At 39.5% G+C, this 19,794-nt stretch overlaps 1 protein-coding gene across 1 annotated transcript in view; it reads right to left on the bottom strand.

The window, feature by feature from the left end:
* Window positions 1-2,306: 2,306 nt before the first annotated feature.
* VAT1L (vesicle amine transport 1 like) overlaps window positions 2,307-19,794 on the bottom strand; it is an 80,084-nt gene continuing 62,596 nt past the window's right edge. The window contains exons 8-9 of the mRNA XM_030582002.1: window positions 8,417-8,500; window positions 2,307-5,421 (exon numbers count right to left, since the gene is read on the bottom strand). Of these exons, the coding sequence (XP_030437862.1) occupies window positions 5,323-5,421; window positions 8,417-8,500 (183 nt within the window). The 3' untranslated portion in view covers window positions 2,307-5,322. The remainder of the gene's footprint in view (window positions 5,422-8,416; window positions 8,501-19,794) is intronic.

Genomic DNA, 19,794 nt, shown 5'->3' with positions numbered 1-19,794 from the left:
ACTCTACAGATATTGACCAGTCAATTCTTATAACACTCCTGTGAGGTGAAGGAGGCATCAACTACAAACATACCCTTGACTTAAACCTGCAAGAGCCAGGAAACTGACAGTTAAAGTTAAAACATTCATTCACTGGCCTCACAGTGATGAATGTAGTACGCAGTAAGGGCTTTGTGAACGCTTTGGAGAGGTGCTCAGCTCTGTCAGCTCCCGTGGGATTTAACATAAGCTAAGGGATGTTCAGCACCTTACAGAGTAAGGACTTAATGGTCAGCTTTTCAAAGGTATTAAGGCATTTAAAGATGCAGTTCAGAGTCTGCTTAGATTTTCAAAAGCACCTTGGTGCCTAACTCCCATTGGGAATATTATGTGTAAATATCCTTGAAAATCTAAGCCTAACTGCCTAGATAGCTGGTTTAGATGGATCTTAGGGCAGAATATGGCTCAATGTCAATATCAGTATATGAGAAGGCTCCCTTAGTACTATATTGGCTATTTGTCTAAATCAGAGTCCAATGAAGAAACTGAGGAAGAGAGCTGTTAAGTGACTTGGCCAAGGTCATATAGCAAGTTAGCTGCAGTTCTGCAACTAGAAGTCAGGTCTTCTTACTCCCAATACTGTGCACAAAGCCACCTGACCTCCCTTCCAACCAGTCCCTCCTGATTGTTTCAGATCATAACCATGTATGTGGTTCTTTCATTTAGTCTACACTCGGGGGTGGGGAGGAGAATCTAAGTTATGCAACTTCAGCTATGTCAATAACGTAGCTGAAGTTGATGTATTTAGATCTACTCACTGAGGTAAGTTGATGGCTGACGCTCTCCCGTCGACTCTGCCTGTGCCTCTTGCCTGGTGGAGTACTGGAGTCGACGGGAGAGCACTTGGCGGTCGATTTCTTGTGTCTACGCTAGATGTGATAAATTGACCCCCGCTGGAATGATCACTGCCTGCCGATCCAGCAGGTAGTGTAGACAAGCCCTTACACAAGTTGGTTCGACTGACTTAGATAGAGCTCCAGTATGTAAATCAGAAAGGAAGGGAAAAAACCCCGATCCCATTAGCTAAAAATATCTTATTACTGTCTGAAAGGAAAAAATTGTCTCTGATGTTAATGTGCACGTAACAGATTTATGTGACCAATCTGCCTGGGGCTTCAGGTGATCAGGCTGAGGCTGCAGGATCTTTAGGGGAGGATATGAAGGAGCACACCAAGTGACTAAATTTAAAGCTTTATTAATCAAATTACAGCGGTGAGTGCTGGGTATGCCCCACGTCATTTGGAGAAAGGAAGAAAGCATTAATACCCAAGCCCAAACCCACTTTGATACTCACGTACATACAACCCAAGGATGGCCAAGCCTGGGTGAAACGTAAGAAGAAGAGGGGGAAGGGTAGACAAGAGTTCTTCCTGCGCACAGGCCGTCCAGGTTCCGCTGTAGATCTCTGACTTGCTTCAGCTCTTGGGAGGATTTTAAGTCCTGGGTTCTTCCAGGGGCATTTTCGTCTAGGGACCTTCGCACCCCCATCCCCACGCTCTCAGTACCAGTCCAAATTGGTCTTCCTCAGCTCTCTCAGTTTCCCCAAAACACACCGTCTTCAGGGTCGCAAGGTTGTTGTTTTCAACTCACTAGCCTTCGCAATCGGTCTAGTTTTGCAACCTCGTCAGGTCTGTCTGGCTCAGTTCTCCTTTCTCACAAGGTTCTGGCTGTTTGGCAGCAGGGAGCTTGTTTGTGTGCATTGGCCTTGGGCTGCAGTTTCATTCCTTATCTTTGAACCTAGCTGGATTGTTAAGTTAACCCATTCCTTTCTCCCTTCCTCCCCCTCAGCCTTTTGCAACCTGCAAAGGAACCTTTCACTCAACCCTTCCTGAGGTCCTTTCCCATGCATATATAAGCGTTAGCAATATACAACCCTGGTGCTTACTCAGGGGACCCCATGGGGGGAGCAATCTTTACTGTGACTGTGACACGCATGCCCATATTTATCTCAATGCAATCCGAGAGAGAACATTCTGAAAGTTGGTGTTTACATGCTGTGAAAGCCACTGATTTCTCCCCCTAGCAATTTAGGAAAATGCTGCTGTGATAGTCTGACCTTTCTCACAGATTGTTAAAAATACCAATTCTTTGTAATATCATAGAACATTTTATGTCTGAGTTGTTACTGTTCCGAAAGGCAGTGTTTTCAGCTGGTTTTAATGACCCTGGTCCAGTGTATTTTGCAAAAAAATGTTCATTTTCTTAACCTATCTTAGCCTCCTCCCAAACAAGAGCAGTATACTAGAATGAGTGACACCAGTCTAGGGTAATGCTATACGTAATATTTTATTTATATTTTTATGTAAACATAATTTGCTTTGTAGGCACAATATAACAAAAGCTCTAAAGCAACAAGACAATTAAACAACGTTTCAGTTCACTTCAATCAGACTTCAGTTAAAGAGAAGGTTTCACAGTTCCTTAAGGCAAAATTGAGAAATAATTTATTTCAAACCAATCAATTATCTAGAGAGAAGTTGTTTAACTGACAGAGTTAGCAAGTGCTAAATGCAAATATTTGTTTAGACTGTGAGAGGGTTTTGTTCAGTAATAACAGCCTACTTACTACCATTTTCTTCTGAATGGCCTGTAACATGCCAGACAAAAGAGATGCCACCTTTTGTGAAGTTTCAGTAAACTCTTAGGACTAGTGGGTCAAATTCTGCTCTCACAGCCCAATCCTGCTTCCACTGAAGCTAATTGAAAACTCCCATTTAATTTCAATGGAAGAGGACAGGATCTTCACTTAGTCCACATTTACACCAGCGTAATGAAGAGTAGAAGTTAGCCCAGGTAAGGGGAGGGTAGATCTGGAGGAAATTCATTGTATCCAGTAGAATTTCTCCAGCCCTTTCAGGAGGCGTTTTGGAGCTCAGAAACTGGCCCTAAATTGGCATGACTTGCATCAGAAGTATTTTTGCCTCACTAAAATAACCAGAAAGAATGAGAAAAATGTTTTCTTTTAATCATTGTCCTCTACCATTGCTACAGATACTCTAGGAATGTTAATCTTTATTTGACTCAAAAGGAAATGTAAGTACCGTCCCACCAAGACTGTGGTATTAACAGAAGACCTGGTTTGTTACTCTGCTTGCCCTAGTTATCTAAGGCCTTGGGAATGCCACTTTGCTGCCAGCTCAGGGTTACTAGCAATATTGCTCAGTTTGGTGTCAAATGAAAAGTCATGAATTATGTTTTAACTGTGTTGCAGGACAAAATTGCTACAATAACTTTTAAACAAAGATAACCATTTTTCTTACTGTCATCTTATGTGACAAAAACTAAATGGTGATTCCTTTAAAGGTTCAATTTAGCAGTCCCAAAGCATGGAAAACTCTCACTGAATTCATTTGGGCAGCATTCTGATGGCAAACTTGGGCCTAATGTGGCACTAATAAATTAGATAAATACCGGCATTACAAGATGATACCATTATGCTGAAGTTCTGCGTTAAATTCTATAAAAAACTGAAATTCTGTTTTGTATTTCAACAACAGCTTTTTCTGTGGCATTTCTCTCTATAAACTGACTACTTGGCTTTTTTCATTATTTGCAATTTTTTTTCAATCCACGGTAAACCCATTGAAAATGAACATTCTGCACAATTAACTAGTATTAGAGCAGCAACTGCATGAGCACAGAGTAAAGAGATGGACATTGCTACTCAGGGAGCATGGATTAAACAGGGAAAGAGGAAGGGGGTTAAAAAAAAAAAGGGAGAGAGAGAATCTTCTAAAACCACACACACAAGTCATCCAGACCTATCTTTCCCAACACATTGAGAAAAGCCTGAGAAACCCATTTTTCACTTTGATCACTACATAACGCTGATAGGTTTAGGAGCTAACTTGGCATTTTAGAGAAGTGTTTTCTTTTGTGAAAAAGATATTAAATCCAAAAGAGAATTGTCAGAATATGAAGTATTGGACATGGCCTTTACTGCTTCTATTGTGAGTGGCTGCAGTCATTTAAAAAAAAAAAAAAGGACCACAGAAGAATTGAGTAGCTACTACTTGGGTAAATGGAATATAGGAACAAGCATATTTATTTCAGTGTCATGTTTTGTTTTTGTTTCCATTACTGGGAGGTAGATATGCTACATGTTCTTAAGGGCTCGATCCTGCAAACATTTCCACACATGACTAACTTTACACAAGGGAACAGATCTGCAACAGGATTACTCACTTGTGCAAAATTATTCATGTGCATAAGTGCTGATGGAATTGAGGCCTAAGAGTTGTGATCAAATTGATTAATCTTTGTAGGAGTTTGGCACCATTACTCAACTTATTAGTCCATTAGTGATTTCAGAGGTGTAAACTCAGCCAACAAAATAACATCTATTCCATGTGCTGAACAATGATCCCTACTGTTAGCCAGCTTTTAAATATCACTAAGAATATGCTTGCTTCGGCTTTTGGACACAGCCAGCTCAAATTAAACCTCGGGAAAAGATGCTGTTGAATCAACAGTACATTTGGTAAGTTTCATATGGTTAAGAAGCACTGGACAGAAAAAGTGGCCCATTGACTTTTCCTTGCAAGTAATATAAGGGAATGGTATTAGGGGAATCAACAGTAAGCATGACACTTGGCACCAGGCATCAATTTCCATTGAATTTGTAGTGCTGATGACTAATGCGGTTATACAACACTAATCAAAGCCACTTAGTAATGACTTCCGGCACATTTTCTTTCAGATTCTACCAATATTATCTAGGTTTACAAATGAGGTATTTTTTTTAAAACTGGACAGAACTGTTTATGAGATGAAGTAGCATGATTCAGGGAAACAGAATTTGTCTTCTTTGCAGCCTCTTATTTGTGTCCCATAAAGAAATGCTATGTTTTGACCTTCTTTACTGAAAGTCCACAAAATGAAAGCCCTCCCTCTGATTACTGGAGAATTCCAGACGATGGGCAGGGAATTAAAAAAAACAAATCTCCGAATTGAAAAAATATTACACAAATTCACAAGAAGAAAGATGCCCATTTAAAATTACGCAGAGTGTTAATAAGGCTTTTAGATAGGAAAAGAAAAATCAATGGGACTCCTACAGACTGGCCGTCACACTATGGAATGTCATAATACTGCACTGGATGGGAATGGCACTTGAGTTCAAAACAACGATGAGCAACAATTTATAGCTCAGCTGGCTGCAGACAAATACAACACACACTGTACTACAGCATTTGTTCACTGATGCACAGAATTGATTTCCCAGTCTTGTTCCCTTCTCCTCAATCAATCTTTCTGTTTTCCCCCATTCCCGGTTCCTAAGGGTTACTGGATGAATGGCATGCGCTCTTTATTCTCATTGTCCCCTTCATGGTCCTCCTCCTCTTCTCCTGCTTCGCTTGTCTCTGTGCTGTCATTGGCCATCTGTGAACAAAATTAAGGAAATCACAATATTTATGGTGGTTTTTCAGCTATTTTTATTTTAGTTTGACTCACCTGATAAAGTGACATTAAAAAAAGAAAACTTCATTAAAAATGGAAAATGCACATTCTATCTGTGCAAAAGATTTGTCTGTTGCACATCAATTTCAGTGTAAGGTCATAAACCATTCTCCAAAGGATTACACAGTTGAATTATTTATCAGGAGCTGCTATGCACGACATTTGTGCAATTGGGTTTGATGTGTGTATTGGTAGCAAAACAACATCAAGGCTCCCAAAGATGAAAGAAAAATGAGTGGGAGGGTCACAAAGCGCATCCATCATGTGTTTTATGAATCCTTCAGAATCAGTTATCTCACAAAAGCGAATAGCAAGATACTTTGGTGAGTGTTAATAGCTGGCATCCGGTCCTACAAATATTCAAGGAGGCACAGTGTCTTAGGAACTCACAGAATGGTTATTTGTTTTGTATAAAAAGAAATATAGGACCTATTTTTATAGGACCACTGGGCATGTGAATGTGCGTATACTTGCTGCCATAGGATAACTAGGTACTGAATCAACATCATTACAGTGAAAATACAATATAATTTAATGGTGGGACAGATGCTAGATTTCTATTGTGTAGTGCAGGAACTTCTCCAGGTTGTAGATAACCACACAAAATATTAATCCATAGTAGTATTTAAAGAGCACAGCATCATTTTTTCCAGACAAGAATGGTTATTATATGCTGTATAAATAGCAAAGATGCAACAGATGCTTACATTGCATCTTTCCAATTTGACTGAGGTCAAGCAGGCATAAACACAATTGTAGTCATTTTACATGTTCCATGAGACATCTTTGGTGCATTCATCTGCATGGACTGAATTTTCTTGTTAACTAAAGACTACCCTACTTAGTACATGGTGAAATCCGCATTTGACTTTATAGGTATTTTCTAAACCTGTATGAAATAAGGAATTAAAAACCAAACATTAATACCATCAAGCTTTGATTTATTTTTCTACCTGCAGATCACAATAATCCACAATGGAGAGTTCATTAGTGGGCTCAGCCTCAGAGGGGTGTATTGCATGTCATGTCAGCCTCAGAGGGGTGTATTGCATGAGGGCACCAATAAGTTAATTATGCATGCCCTGGAATGGCTTACTGCAGTAAGAACCTGACTCCTTAATTTCACAACAAACAACTTACTTGGAAACATATTCGGGGAAAGAAGGCAGTTTTACTATGTATTCTTCCATTCTTTGAAAACCAGAAGAATAAGAGGTAACCCTGGGGAAAATGGCTACAACCACTTTTCCCCTACTGCTCTGAATATATTTGTGGATTATTGTTTCTAACGTATTTCTCTCTTTTTGGAGTTCCTGGCCCATTTGGATCCCTTCATCCCACTCTTGATGCCAAAGTGCAGTGCAGCTAAATAATTACCTTCAGAGAAGCAGACGAGTTTGCAATACTATAGCTCTATTGTTCTGAATTAGAACGGAATCATGAAATACTCGAGTGTTCATACTGCAGTTTGGGTTCCCTAACTAAGGACAATGAATAACTATAAACTCTGGAGGAGGAAAAAAATGGAGTACAGCCAAAATTATAGCTGCTCTATTAGATTGTTGCTAGCTCTTGAAACCTCACAGAAATGAAATGAAATGAAATAAATAAACGCAACCTTATTTTAATGGACACACAAGTGACATTATGAAATTCCTCATATTTCTGAATGAATTCCCTTCAGCGTTTGTGAAAATATATCACATATCTGCTCACTTTCTAAGTCTGTAGCTTCCACAGACACTAATGGCAATTAGGTGTGTGCATTACCAAGAGAATAGATGGCTTAATATGTATTAATGCAGTGTTGGAGACCCTCCTCTTTCCTCACTCTTTATTGCTCTGCTGTGTTTTACAGTTTTAGGGCTCAGTTGAGTGTCTGGTGTCAGATAATGTCTGGTTTCCATGTGTGAGACTCCAATAGCCTTTAAGTCAGGTTTCCTGCTGCCTTGTGAGGGTTATATACAGTATGAAGTAACTTGTGGTCAATTTTAGAGCACATCCAAACCACCTCTCTCCAAATGGGGAAAACTTCAGATCTGAATCCAAACTGTGCATTTTAGACCCTTTTCTAGTTAATTTGTTCCTGCTTTTCTTCAATTACTCTTTCCAATGTAAATAGCCAAATTTTGGGTTGATCCTGCTGACTTCCCTCTACCAGATATTTCTCTGTAACCTTTTGCTCTCAGCATCTTGATGTGCTGGGCTCAGTCTGAACACAACATTTAGTTTCAGTAGATCCACCATGTGCCTTCTCTTTCAGGTGCTGCCCAGTAACAAGTACAATTATCATTACATTAAAGCTTACAAAGCATGACTTTACCCAAAATATCAGCATACCTGGCATTTTCAACAAAGTTTAAAGAAATCACTAGTTGGTTCCTACCCAATACACATCCTGTCCTTTATATGGAACTGGGAAGGCAACTCTACAGAGAGGCAGGTTTTAAGGGGAGTACTTTCTTGTGTTTATAGGTAAAGATAAGTTGATTTTGTCTGTTTGGCATCAATCCATTGCATTATCTCCACTAGTGTAGCAATCCAGTATTACATGGGACTGCTATTCGTTTTCCATCAGAGACAGAAATAGATGCTGTGTTGTTTTTTTTCCCAATCAAATTAATCCAATAAGATTTTCCAGAAGCAATACTGGCTTATATTTTGAGAGAGAGAAGGCCATTTTACCTTTGAAATGAACTGCTGTGGCTATTTACTGCAAATCTCTTTCAAAACAAGAACTACAATTTGTACTGTACCTTATGATATAAATTAAAGATTGTGATTGTTGGTTCTGATTTTGTCTCTTTAGGTGAGATTATCTGGTAGAAAACCACAGGCAAAATAATTAACTCAGAGTTGTTGACACACTGTCATTTGTATGATAACAATTGTTATATACTCAGTGCTTTTCACTCACCAGCGGAGTGGGTGCCTTCTCCACATCCAGAATAAGTTTTCCTATATTGCCCCTGTCATGGATTCTCTGCATGGCCTCCTTCACCTGTAAGACAAAAAATGTTAAATTTCAAGGATGTAATAATGCAGAAACCAGAATTTTATATTCATACTAAAGTGACAGCTATTTTCCAGGATGCTCATGTTGTCCCTCAAAGAAAAATGAGGAGAATTAGACAGGAAATAGTTTTCCCATCCTGTGACTTCATAAACTGTTCCTCTTCTTCTTCAGGACACAACAGAGACCTGTCAAATTTTTCATTAAAAAAATAAAGAGAAACCCCTGCCAGAATAGCCCAATGTTCAAGGCATTCATTGGGAATGTAGGAGGGTTCAAGTCCCTTTTCCAAATCAAGCAGAACATGGAATTGAAACCAGGTCTTCTAAAGCCCAGGCAAGTGTCCTAACCAATAAGCCATTAGCTATTCTGAGGTAACCTTTTCTCTCACTGGCTGTCCCCTCTGGTTTTGACAAGAAATTCCATCATGGACCTGAAAGACCCTTCTGATTAAAGTTTCATCAAACCCAGTACATTCTCGTAAAAAGTTTTAATGAACTGACATAACAAACACCACCAACAAAAACCAAACAAAAATGTTTTGTCAAAAAGTTCCTGGTCAGCTCTAAAAAAAGTACATGTTTGGTGCTATTTAGATTATAAATACTTGGGGCCAGGGATTCTCTTTTGTATAGCACCTAACACAGTGGGATCTCTGTCTTGATAAGGGTCTCTAGGTGCTAGTTTAATACAAATAACAAATTATACTATGGCCACCTGAACTGCAAACTAATGCAAGTAGCGATCAGCCAGTAATTCCCAGCAAAAAGTTCATTTCTGCCTCTTTTTCTCTTTGCAGAATATCTGTGAGCAGACTGTTTTCACTGAATGTATTCATTATAGGAATATATTCAACTACTATATTTTCAATTAGTCTGTCATGGTTTTCAGTGAATACTTTTTTTGCATGCAGGAGCAATGCTATGTACACTACAGCAAATGCATGGCTGTGGCTAATACCATAATTTAACCCCTCAGTGCATGAGCTATGTGCATTTCCAATTTTTTTCATGTCCTTCAGATAGCACTGAAAAAAAAAGACATTTACCAGCTGAATGTAATTAGTACATGTGAGAAAGGAACAAAAAACCCTCAGCTCACCAATGCGTTGGAGAGGAGCTTATTTTGATGTATGAAGTTTCAGAACTCATGGGAGCGGTGTGTTGATGAAATGGAATACTGTGAGTATGTGTTTTACTGGCTATTTGATGCATAAAATGTAGACATTATTTAATAGTCAAGGATTGGAAGAGGATTAGACACTTTCCTCACTTTAATGCTGGGAAACTTCAGTAACTGTGAACCTTGTGATATAAATATAAAGTGTGTTTCATATCATTGTCACTTCATTTTTTTTTGCCAGAACAATGGGATGTGATGAGGCAAGAACGTAAAACACAGAATGATATGTTAATAAGACCTACCACCTGTGACATAGCTTTATTACATTATTAAACAGATTAGCATGGACGTCTGAAACTAAACATTGCTCCATGAACAAATAAACCCTGCCTAGATTTAAGGGCATAAATCAAGACCTGGATACTTAGCATGGTCAGTTAGGGCCCAAATATGGATGTAGATACTTAACTTTAGACATCTTGACTTGGCTCTTTAAAAGTGTCTAAGAGAGTAAGCCTTCCAGCTTCTACTGAAATCCAATGAGAGCTGGATCCCTAAATCCCTCATTAAATGCCACCCCAATGTTTGAAAATTGGAACCAATGAACCCTCAGCTCTGAAACCCAAATGTTGCACAATGGTGCTCTACATAAGAAAATGCTGGACTTTAGAAATCTGTGAGAACATGAATGAATATGTACATTTATAATGTAAACAAATGTACTACCAATATGAAAGGCTTTCCAATTAAGGACCCTGCTGTAACTTAATTTTGGAAATCTTCCCTCTTTTCAGGGATCCCAGATGCTTTCACCAAAAGGTAGACTGTTGACTTTTTAAATGGTGTACATAAAACCAAACAGACTTTTATGAAATAACTGTATAGTGATCAGTAAGCCCAGTTACCCTGTTAAGCTTTCTGTACTGAGCAGGATATGTTCTATGAGCCTAGGAATTCTTTTCAGAAAACATTCTTTTAAGAACAACCAACAGAGTTCCTAAAGAAGAAGCAGTTTCTTTTTTAAAAAACCTTTTCAGCTAAATCTAGTCTCTTTAAAAGGTTACAGAATAATATAAATAATCCAAATGAATAGGACAGAACTGAAGGAACCATGAATAGGACAGAACTGAAGGAACCAGCAAACATATTTGCCCACCAGTTGAAACTTATCACCAGAAATGTCATGCTGAAAGCAAGGGCACACAACATTTATTATCATCTGCACCACCTCACGTTAAGCAAGGCAAATTTGAGAAAATGTGCTTTCCCAGCATTTTTTTTTCCCATGCGCAGTATCAAGTTTAAGATTCTGGAGAAAGGTTCAGGGGTGTTTCTAGGATACCCTTAAGTAGCTTGCAAATGCAAACAGCAGGCGAGAGGAGAAGGGAACATTACAGTTTCTAAAAACAATATTGGATATGGGATCTAGGTGGAGCACTTAAGAATAATATTTAAAAAAAACCTCACTTGACCAAAACTTTGAAAGAACTGCTAAAGTTTCACACTCCAAAATCTGTATATGAGAATGTCCTTTGTAACTTGCTTGCCCACTCAATGGCCCTGGTTCTGCCCTTCACTGTATCAATGCAATTCCATTTGCCATACGGTATCTGAATCAAGCTGCTGTAAAATGCATGACAGTAGAAGACTTTGCAGTATATGGGTGCCAAAAGTTCATATTTGGTAAATAAGTCTGTGGCAGCTTGTTTCATCAAGGTGCTAGGAAAAGAAAAAAATCAAACCATTCTTTGCCACTACATCTCACTGCTGTTGATATTTATTATAACAGTTATTCAAATGAGAGTAATCTGTACTGATGCCTCTCTATTGCACATCAGTGCATCCTGGTGACATTCACTCCAAATCAGAGGTCTCATGCCTTATTTATCACATCACCCCATTTGAGTTTCATCCTCTGGGCTTGAGTTTAAGTGGGGCTTAAGTGATAAAAAGATGCAGATTCTCTGAACTCTGGTTGAATTTCATCCACAGGGCCTGTATCATTAGCTCCAGCAAGGAACTGCTGGAGTTGTGTAGCATGCAGAGGCCAAGCAGACTTTCTTGTCCCTAAATTACTGGTCACTGATCATGCTGTGTGTTTGTTGTTTGTATTTGTCAGCTCAGAGAGTCAAAATAGACAAATAAGATTCACTTTAGTTTTTGTGGTTTAGTCAATTTCATTTTCTGCTTCTTGTGCATTAGCACAGTGATAGAGTGTTTGGGTTGCAGACACTGCAAGGGAATGTTTCCTTACTTAAAAATGATTCCCATTGAAATAAGGAAGCCATAGAAACATTCCAATAGGCTTGCTTTCATACAACCTACACTTTGGGCCCAATTTGACCTGCCACGTTTGGTGCTTAAACTACCACTGTGGTATTGATTTTAGCCCCAAGAGACTCAACAGAGACACAATGACCATCCCAGAGGCATTACACAGCTCAGAACTGGCACCAAATAACCATTTACACACAGTCAAGGAGAAGAAGAAAAGACTGCTATGGTCAATGCTGCCGTAAAAAAGTACAGTGCCTTGTGAATATGAAGCATGTCCTCCTGTGTAGCAGGAAGAGATACTGATGAGTAGGAAACTACAATAAAATGAATTCCTGGAGTTCTCTCATATCAGTCCAGGCTGATGGAGACCTATTTCCTTCTTGCTCCCCACTCCAAGAACTATTCTGGGGGGAGAGCAGAGGGAGGATGAACGTGCATCGTGGGATGGTAGATGTAGGTGAGGCAGGGTATTGAAGGCTAAATCATGATTATAGCTAGGAAGGACTGTGATGGTGGTAATATGCATGTGAGCAGCTATAACTGTTTTTAACAAAGTTTTTATTTAATTTACACACACACCCACACACACACACACGAGTCATTTCATACCATCCTTTTTAAAGCAGAACTCCTTAATGAGGCCTAGATAGGAACAATTTAAAAGAAATTCACAAAACTGCCTAAGAGACGGCCTGTGGTGAAAGAGCCTATCACAGTATATTTTCTGGTGGGGAATGTTATGGTTGGGAGTTTAGAGCTGCTGCTGTTGTTGGATCAAAGCCATTTCTGTCCATCTGTATTGTGTAGCATGCTGAGAAGAGCAACACTTACTGCCAATGGACCATGGTAGAAGAGGAAGGACAGAAATGCATTTGCATTAAAGGTCAGAGGATGTTCTGAAATAGGTTTAATGACAGCTGTGTTCTTTGGAGGTTTAGGGTTTGACAGCTGCATCAAATTTTCTCCAAGACCACCATGTTGTCTCTGTTAAGACACTCGATAAAAACACAGAGCTGTTTGATTTGGTGTCCTCTTCACTGTTTGTTATTATCCTTTTCTTCTTAATAACTTCATAGTGAAAAGATTTGGGGGGATGTGAATTATACCCACCATAGCTGAACAATGAATCTGGAATTTGGGACCTTGGATGAATTTACTCATCCAAGTCAAGACAATTATCTTCATCAACAACTACAGCTTGTGGAAAAGTGCCTGATTTAATACTCTCATCTCCTGCCAAATTAGATTTCCTCTTTCTTCTTGTGAAGAAGTTCAGCAACACGTTATGTCACTGAGTCCTCAGACGTTATTTATACAAAGAAGCACTCCAAAAAAATTAGATGAGACACCATCCAAACTGAAAGCAGAAAAGTGAATAGGAAATCCAGGCTGGCCAGATGTCTTAGGTCCTGTCATTTTGGGATTGACTAGTAGACATTGTTTGTGATTTTGAATAGCTAAGCTCTACATTTCTTCAAAGAGAACCTGGATGATGGTGCATTTTAAAAACAGGATTCCTAATGTAGAAAATCCATTTGGTGGATAGGTTTGCTGTCTGAGACATTTAAAAAACTAGACTTCACCAAATGCTGAAAAAAGTCTTCTAGTGAGGAATCCAGCATGACAGGAGGTTAGATTAGATCAGCAACTTGCTCTTTTTCCATCTCCAATTCCTATGATTATATACAAAACCATAATACTGGTTCACAGCTGTCTGCCTTTCCTACTGGACTGCTGATCGCTGTGGATCATTAATGCTTCATTTTGCTTCCAGTCACCCCAGACAAGGATGTTAGTGCTAATGAGCATTCTGACCATTACTGATTGTGTCAACAGCTGTATGCAAACACAGAAGCTATGCTGCACCACATGGCAACTGTGAGCAGGATGCTGCTCAGCTTCCCTGTGTCAAAAAACCAAAACCCTTTAATAAAACCCTTATATTGCACATGGTGACCATCTCTGATCCCTTACATGAGCAATAAAAAGAATAATCACACAGATCTGCTATGTAGGCCTGTATGTGGTTGATTTTTTGGATGAACATTGGCCAGTCAATTCACCTGTTTTAGTATGCTCTGAAGTTGTGGGGAAAAGATTAGCATGACTCAAAGAATTACTCCAACATTTGACTGCATTATGAAAACTGAAAGTCCAGCAAGTGCTGATGTCTTAAGATATGAGGAACTTGAGATAGTTTTGGAGTAATTAATCCTGTATCTTGTCAACATTAATAGGATTAACATATCCATGGTATCTAATGCCAGAATATACCACAGTGGAAGGCACAGTAATTAAATAGTAATTTAACAGATCTTACTTCAAAACCTCCACAGGAAGTTTTAAAAGTATATTGATATTTTAAAAGTTATAATTACAATAATGGCAATTTTTTATTGTGCCATAATTGACAGAGATCCAAGCATGTTGTCTAATGAAAATAAATACACATCTTACATACAGCTCTTTAAAGATGTACCGCAAAGCAGTAGAAATGCAAAGTATTGTTGGTTACTGTACATTTCCTTCTAACAACGATACTTTGAATTTGTTGGATAACCTGTTAAAGCCAAAGGAAGATTATTACTGTATCCCATTAGCTGTGCCAAAGCCCAGTGGCAAAGCAGACTCTTACTTTTGAACAGCAATAGTTCTTTTTCATTAAAAATGCACACTACCACATAATAACCACACATTTTTCTCCAGTGACTAGGATAGTGATGTATATTATGGGAATCTAGGATAGCTTTATTGTAATCACTCTTTAATTAGTGCCTTGAAAGCAATTATACATGAAAACAAATTAAGAACTAAGCAAAAAAGTTACAATTAAAAGTAAAAAGTCAGAATGTAGAAGGTGATGGACAACTATCTAACTCGTTATTTAAAGGCACTCCCATGAATAAACAACTTGAGTATGACCATTACGGTTCCTATATCAAACTGTTTCTTTATCTCTCTGAACATGAATAAAAATATGGAATCCATTTCTGCTGAGAAATTAATGACTTTTTAAAAGGCTGAAGTAATAATCTTGTTCTACTTAATCGCTATCAGTTCTAAAATGAGACTGTAATGCAACCAAATCCCTTGTATTCCTTCCACCTCTTTTAGGAATCACACTATATCAGTGTTGCTGCCTAAGTATGATTTTATTGATAATGTCCATCTACAATTAGCGAGGCCTGCAGAACTGCAGCACCTGATTCATATGGAATGCATATCTTAGTGAGAAGTTGTTCAAGGTTAAATATGATGACTGCTTAGCTGCAGTCATCCAAATTAGACAATTTGTAGTTTTATTTTCTGATTTTCAAGAAGTAGTTGCAACTATATATATAAATATATATATATAAATCATTTCAGCAACTCTACAATCATGGAAAACGAGGAATGTCATCATTAGAGGAAGTAACTTTTTCAATCAACTATCAAATTATGAGAATTATACATACGGTGATCAGTTTGTAATTTAATTTAGTTTTAACCTTGCATTCTCAGGGCTCTTGGCAGGGCTGGTTGAAAATGTTCCATTGAAATTCAGTAAAAACCCATTTGTCTGCGTAACAAAATATTTTGCAGAAATTGTCTGCTTTCCCTGAAAATTTTGGATTTTTGTTGGAAAACTGGTAGGGGTTTTTTAGGGCATTTTTCAGCTGCAGAATTTCAGTTTTTGGTTTCCTTGATGTAGTTTTTCGATGAAAAGCTGAAATTTTCCACAGACAAATTTGACAAAACAGGGTGCTGTGTACCTTGCAGATGATAGTTCATTAATGCACTTTGGTGAGATCTCAATTCAGGAAAACGCTTAAGCGCTTGCTTAAATCTCAACTTCAAGTACATGCTTAAGCAGCCTTCCTGAATAGGGACACTTTCCTGAATCTGGTTCTAATAGTTTAAGGCAGTGGTTCCCAAACTTGTTCGGGGAAAGCTCCTGGCTGGCCGGGCCAGTTTGTTTACCTGTCGTATCCACAGGTTCAGCCAATCGCAGCTCCCAGGGGTTGCAGTTTGCTGCTCTAGGCCAATGGGAGCTGCGGGAAGTGGCGTGGGCTGAGGGATGTACTGGCTGCTGCTTCTAGCAGCTCCCATTGGTCTGGAGCAGTGAACTGTGGCCACTGGAAGCCATGATTGGCTGAGCCTGTGGACGCGGCAGGTAAATAAACCAGCCCGGCCCACCAGGAGCTTTCCCTGCACAAGTAGTGGAACAAGTTTGGGAACCACTGGTTTAAGGACATCTTACGCCTGGAGCAAATAAACCAAAATCATGCTTCAACTGTCTGTTGTTTTACTCCATCTCTGCTTCTTTATTTTCTATCCCCTCAAACCTGTCAGCTATTCTCCATTTTGAAAACAAGACCCAGCAATAATCTCTGTTGAGGTACTCATTAATGTTTGCTAATATTCAGTTTCCTTTGGAATTTCATTAAGTGTGCACAGTCATTACGGTACAACCAAAGCAATTTACTTGCTACATATATAGTAAATGTTTAATAATTTGTTATCCAAATGGAAAAAATAGATTTCTAATTATCTCCTGTATCATTTTGCAGTGTGGAAATTAAGTGCAGCTTTCCTGTGAAACAATGAGTAATGCAACATAATTATCAAGTGTGTCTTGCAAAATCCTCTTTTCAATATTATTTGAATCAATAGGCTCCAATAGGCTACACAGCTCCAATTAAGAAACAAGCCTTTGGGAAGTTAAAGAAATCTCAGTGTAGCTGAATGCAGAAACATATTCAAGTCAAAGTAGTATCAGGCACCATTTGAACATTAAACTGCTCCCTGTGACAACATAACACCCGTGGGGGCTTTATATCCATGTTAGTAATGTGGATGCTTGGTACAGAGACAACAAATGCAACATACCATGGGAAAAAACTTACCTGTGGGAACATTAAAATAAAATGGTTTCGTCATCCTAAAAAAACCTGATCAGCTCAACAGTACCATATATTTTACAAAAAATATTTTTGGGGATATCTACACTGAACTCAGGCTCTGAAGCTTGGGGGGTGAGTTTGAGAGCCCAAGCCCCCACCCAAGCTGCAATGTCGCAGCACTGTCTAGAAGCTATTTTTAGGGGGCTAGTGCAAGCTCTGCTAGCACAAGTCCGTGGACCAGGGCTGGGATGCTTTCTCCCAGATACAGTGTATATCCTTTATGAAAACAGAATCTGGGCTAGGAGGCTATTGGTACAGAGGAATGATTCAATATGCTTTCCCCTCCATCTGGGCAAACCCCAGCCAATGGCTCAAAATGATATCTCTAGGTTATAAGTTTCCATCTTTAAACCTGTCATGTGCTTCTCCTTCCATACATATCTCTTCCTACAATAAGGCATGTTTACTTTGGGTTTGGTGATTTCATTCCCTGGGTCCCCCTGGTGTAGGTTATTCTTTGGGAGGTGGCTGGGGAGAAACCCAAACAGAAGACAGGAATCCCTTTTTCCCTTTGTAAGTGGCAACAGTTGCAGTGTGACACCCCGAGTAACACAGTAATCCCTTCCCTAATTCTTTGTAAGCAGCACCCTGTGTCTTTCCCCAGTACTTGTGCTCCAGTGTGAACTACAAGCCTCAATTAAGAAGCTGCTCGATATCAACACCTAACTGCTGCTGCCTCCTTCAATCCCTTAAGGTGATCCCATTGGAACAAGGAACAGACTACCCGTTCACACACAAATGATAAGCTTCCACCAAGAGAGAGACAGACTTGTGCCAAAGGGTGGCGAATGGGCCAGCCCTCTAGCCCCTTCTCAGAAATCTAAGATTCACAGAAAGTAGGTACGTATTAGGGAACGAGGGGGCAGGGAGGATTGGGTGAGACTCTGAGCTTTTCCTAAATCTCAGGAAAAATGATGTTGGGGCATGTGAGTGAAGGTTGGACCAGTTTTGAATGGTGCTGAACAGATTTGTCCATTCCTAGTTTGAATCTGGCCCAGTCCACAAGTGGAATTAGTTAAGAATATAGGACTGGAAGGAACTATTTGGGTCACCAAGTCCAGTCTCCTGCTATTGCTGGTGCCCCCATCATATAATCCCTTCCATAAACCTATAAAGCCCTATCTTAAAACCACTTAGATTTATTGCCCCCACTACTATTGGGAGACTGTTCCAGAACTTCGCTCCTGTGACTGTTAGAAACCACCTACTTTCCAGTCTAAATGTACTCCTGGCCAGTTCATACCCATCTGTTCAGTAGTCTTAAGGTAGCCTGGGACACTGGACAACAGTTCTGCCAGTGTAACCACTGATCTCACATTTCAGGGAAATGGCAATCACCACCTCCAGCAGGACATGAGAAAATGCAAATTTCAAAACTCTTCTCCATCCCCTCTGGGCGCGGGGCACTGTGGAACACACTACTATTTATTTGGTGACTCAGCACCATAACCTGGCCCTCTCTTTAGACCCACACCTCTAGGCTGCATCTAAATCTTGCTGCTTCTCGACGATCCAGCCTTTCCCCTCTGTTTCCACAGCTAAAATTCTCATCCAAACCCTCATCTTGTCATGTCTTGACTACAACAACATCCGCCTGTCTGGCCTTGACAAACGCCATCTTGATCCCTTCCTTCTTTTATCCTTCTAAACTTTCCTGCAAAGAACATCTGCAAGGCTCACCATCCCAGCCACTTCACTTTGCTTCCCTCTTTGCAACCTTCCACCAACTCCCCCTGTTCCTTGCATCAAACTCAAACAACTTGTCCTCACCTTTAAGGACTGTTACAGCTCGGCCCTACACTACCAATAAACCTCTTATATGGTACTGAGCCATCAACCACTACCTCTGCTCTGGCAAGGCCAGCCTATCACCTAGCAGTCCAATCTTCCCTTAAACGCGTTCATGCTTTCTCCCATGCTGCCACTTAGGCACAAGTGGAGCTCCCCATAAAAATATGCAAAGCCACTTATTTAGTGACCATTAATACTGGCTGTCACAGTGGTCTTCAAATTTCTCCTTCAGTCACTTCTGTTGTCATGCCTACAAGATGTTTGACAATGGCTAGGCAGCCATGAGTCAGAACTGTGGTTTGGTACAACAATCATAATCATCTCACCATTATACAATGCTCTCCCATCTGCTTCTTGTTGTCTCCTTTCATATACTAAGCTTGTAAACTCTTTGAGGCTGGGACTGTCTTTTCATTTTCTCTCTGTATGGTATAATGAGACCCTCATCCAGTTCTAAAATGTGGCTGTTGGACACTATTGCATTACAAATAAAGAACAGTAATACCACCATTTTATATCCCACACCAATACAGCCTCTTCCAAAAAACCCGAAAAGAATAATAAGACAAGGCTCTAAGCTTTGTGCAAATGCTAATGTCTGTCTTGAGACTCCCTTTGTGCCAGTCATAGACCCTTGAAAAACATGGCAGGAAATTAGCTAGAATAAACACAACCTTTGGAAGTATTTTACAACAACATAAAGCTAAACCATTTAACCATGTGAGGCAGGACAACATTTTTGCTCAAAAGCTAAATAGTTATTTGATTAGTGCCAGCAGATGCTTGGCTGCTTCAGGATCCCAGGAGAGAGAGAGTGAGGAAGGGGATATTTTAAAATATTATACATAATCCATAGTCTGGCCAAGAGGCAAATGATCTTCACTAAAAGTAACAGATTTAATGCAGACTTTAATAGATGGGTTTTTTTTTAATAATAACCATAATTGAAAATGTACCCAACAAAACCCAAATCCAAATGCAGCCCAGAATCAGAGGATAGTCTTGTGGCTAACATACCAAAGGACTCCAGAGATCTGGGTTCATTTCCTGGTTCTGTCACAGACTTCTCAGGTGATCCTGGACAAGTCATTTAACCTCTCTGTGCCTCAGTTCCTCATCGGCAAATGAGGAATAGTAGTTCTCTACCTC

This window comes from Gopherus evgoodei, chromosome 12 (genome assembly GCF_007399415.2).
Source record: "Gopherus evgoodei ecotype Sinaloan lineage chromosome 12, rGopEvg1_v1.p, whole genome shotgun sequence".
Classification (NCBI taxonomy): domain Eukaryota; kingdom Metazoa; phylum Chordata; order Testudines; family Testudinidae; genus Gopherus; species Gopherus evgoodei.
This window is presented reverse-complemented; position numbering and strand designations above follow the sequence as displayed.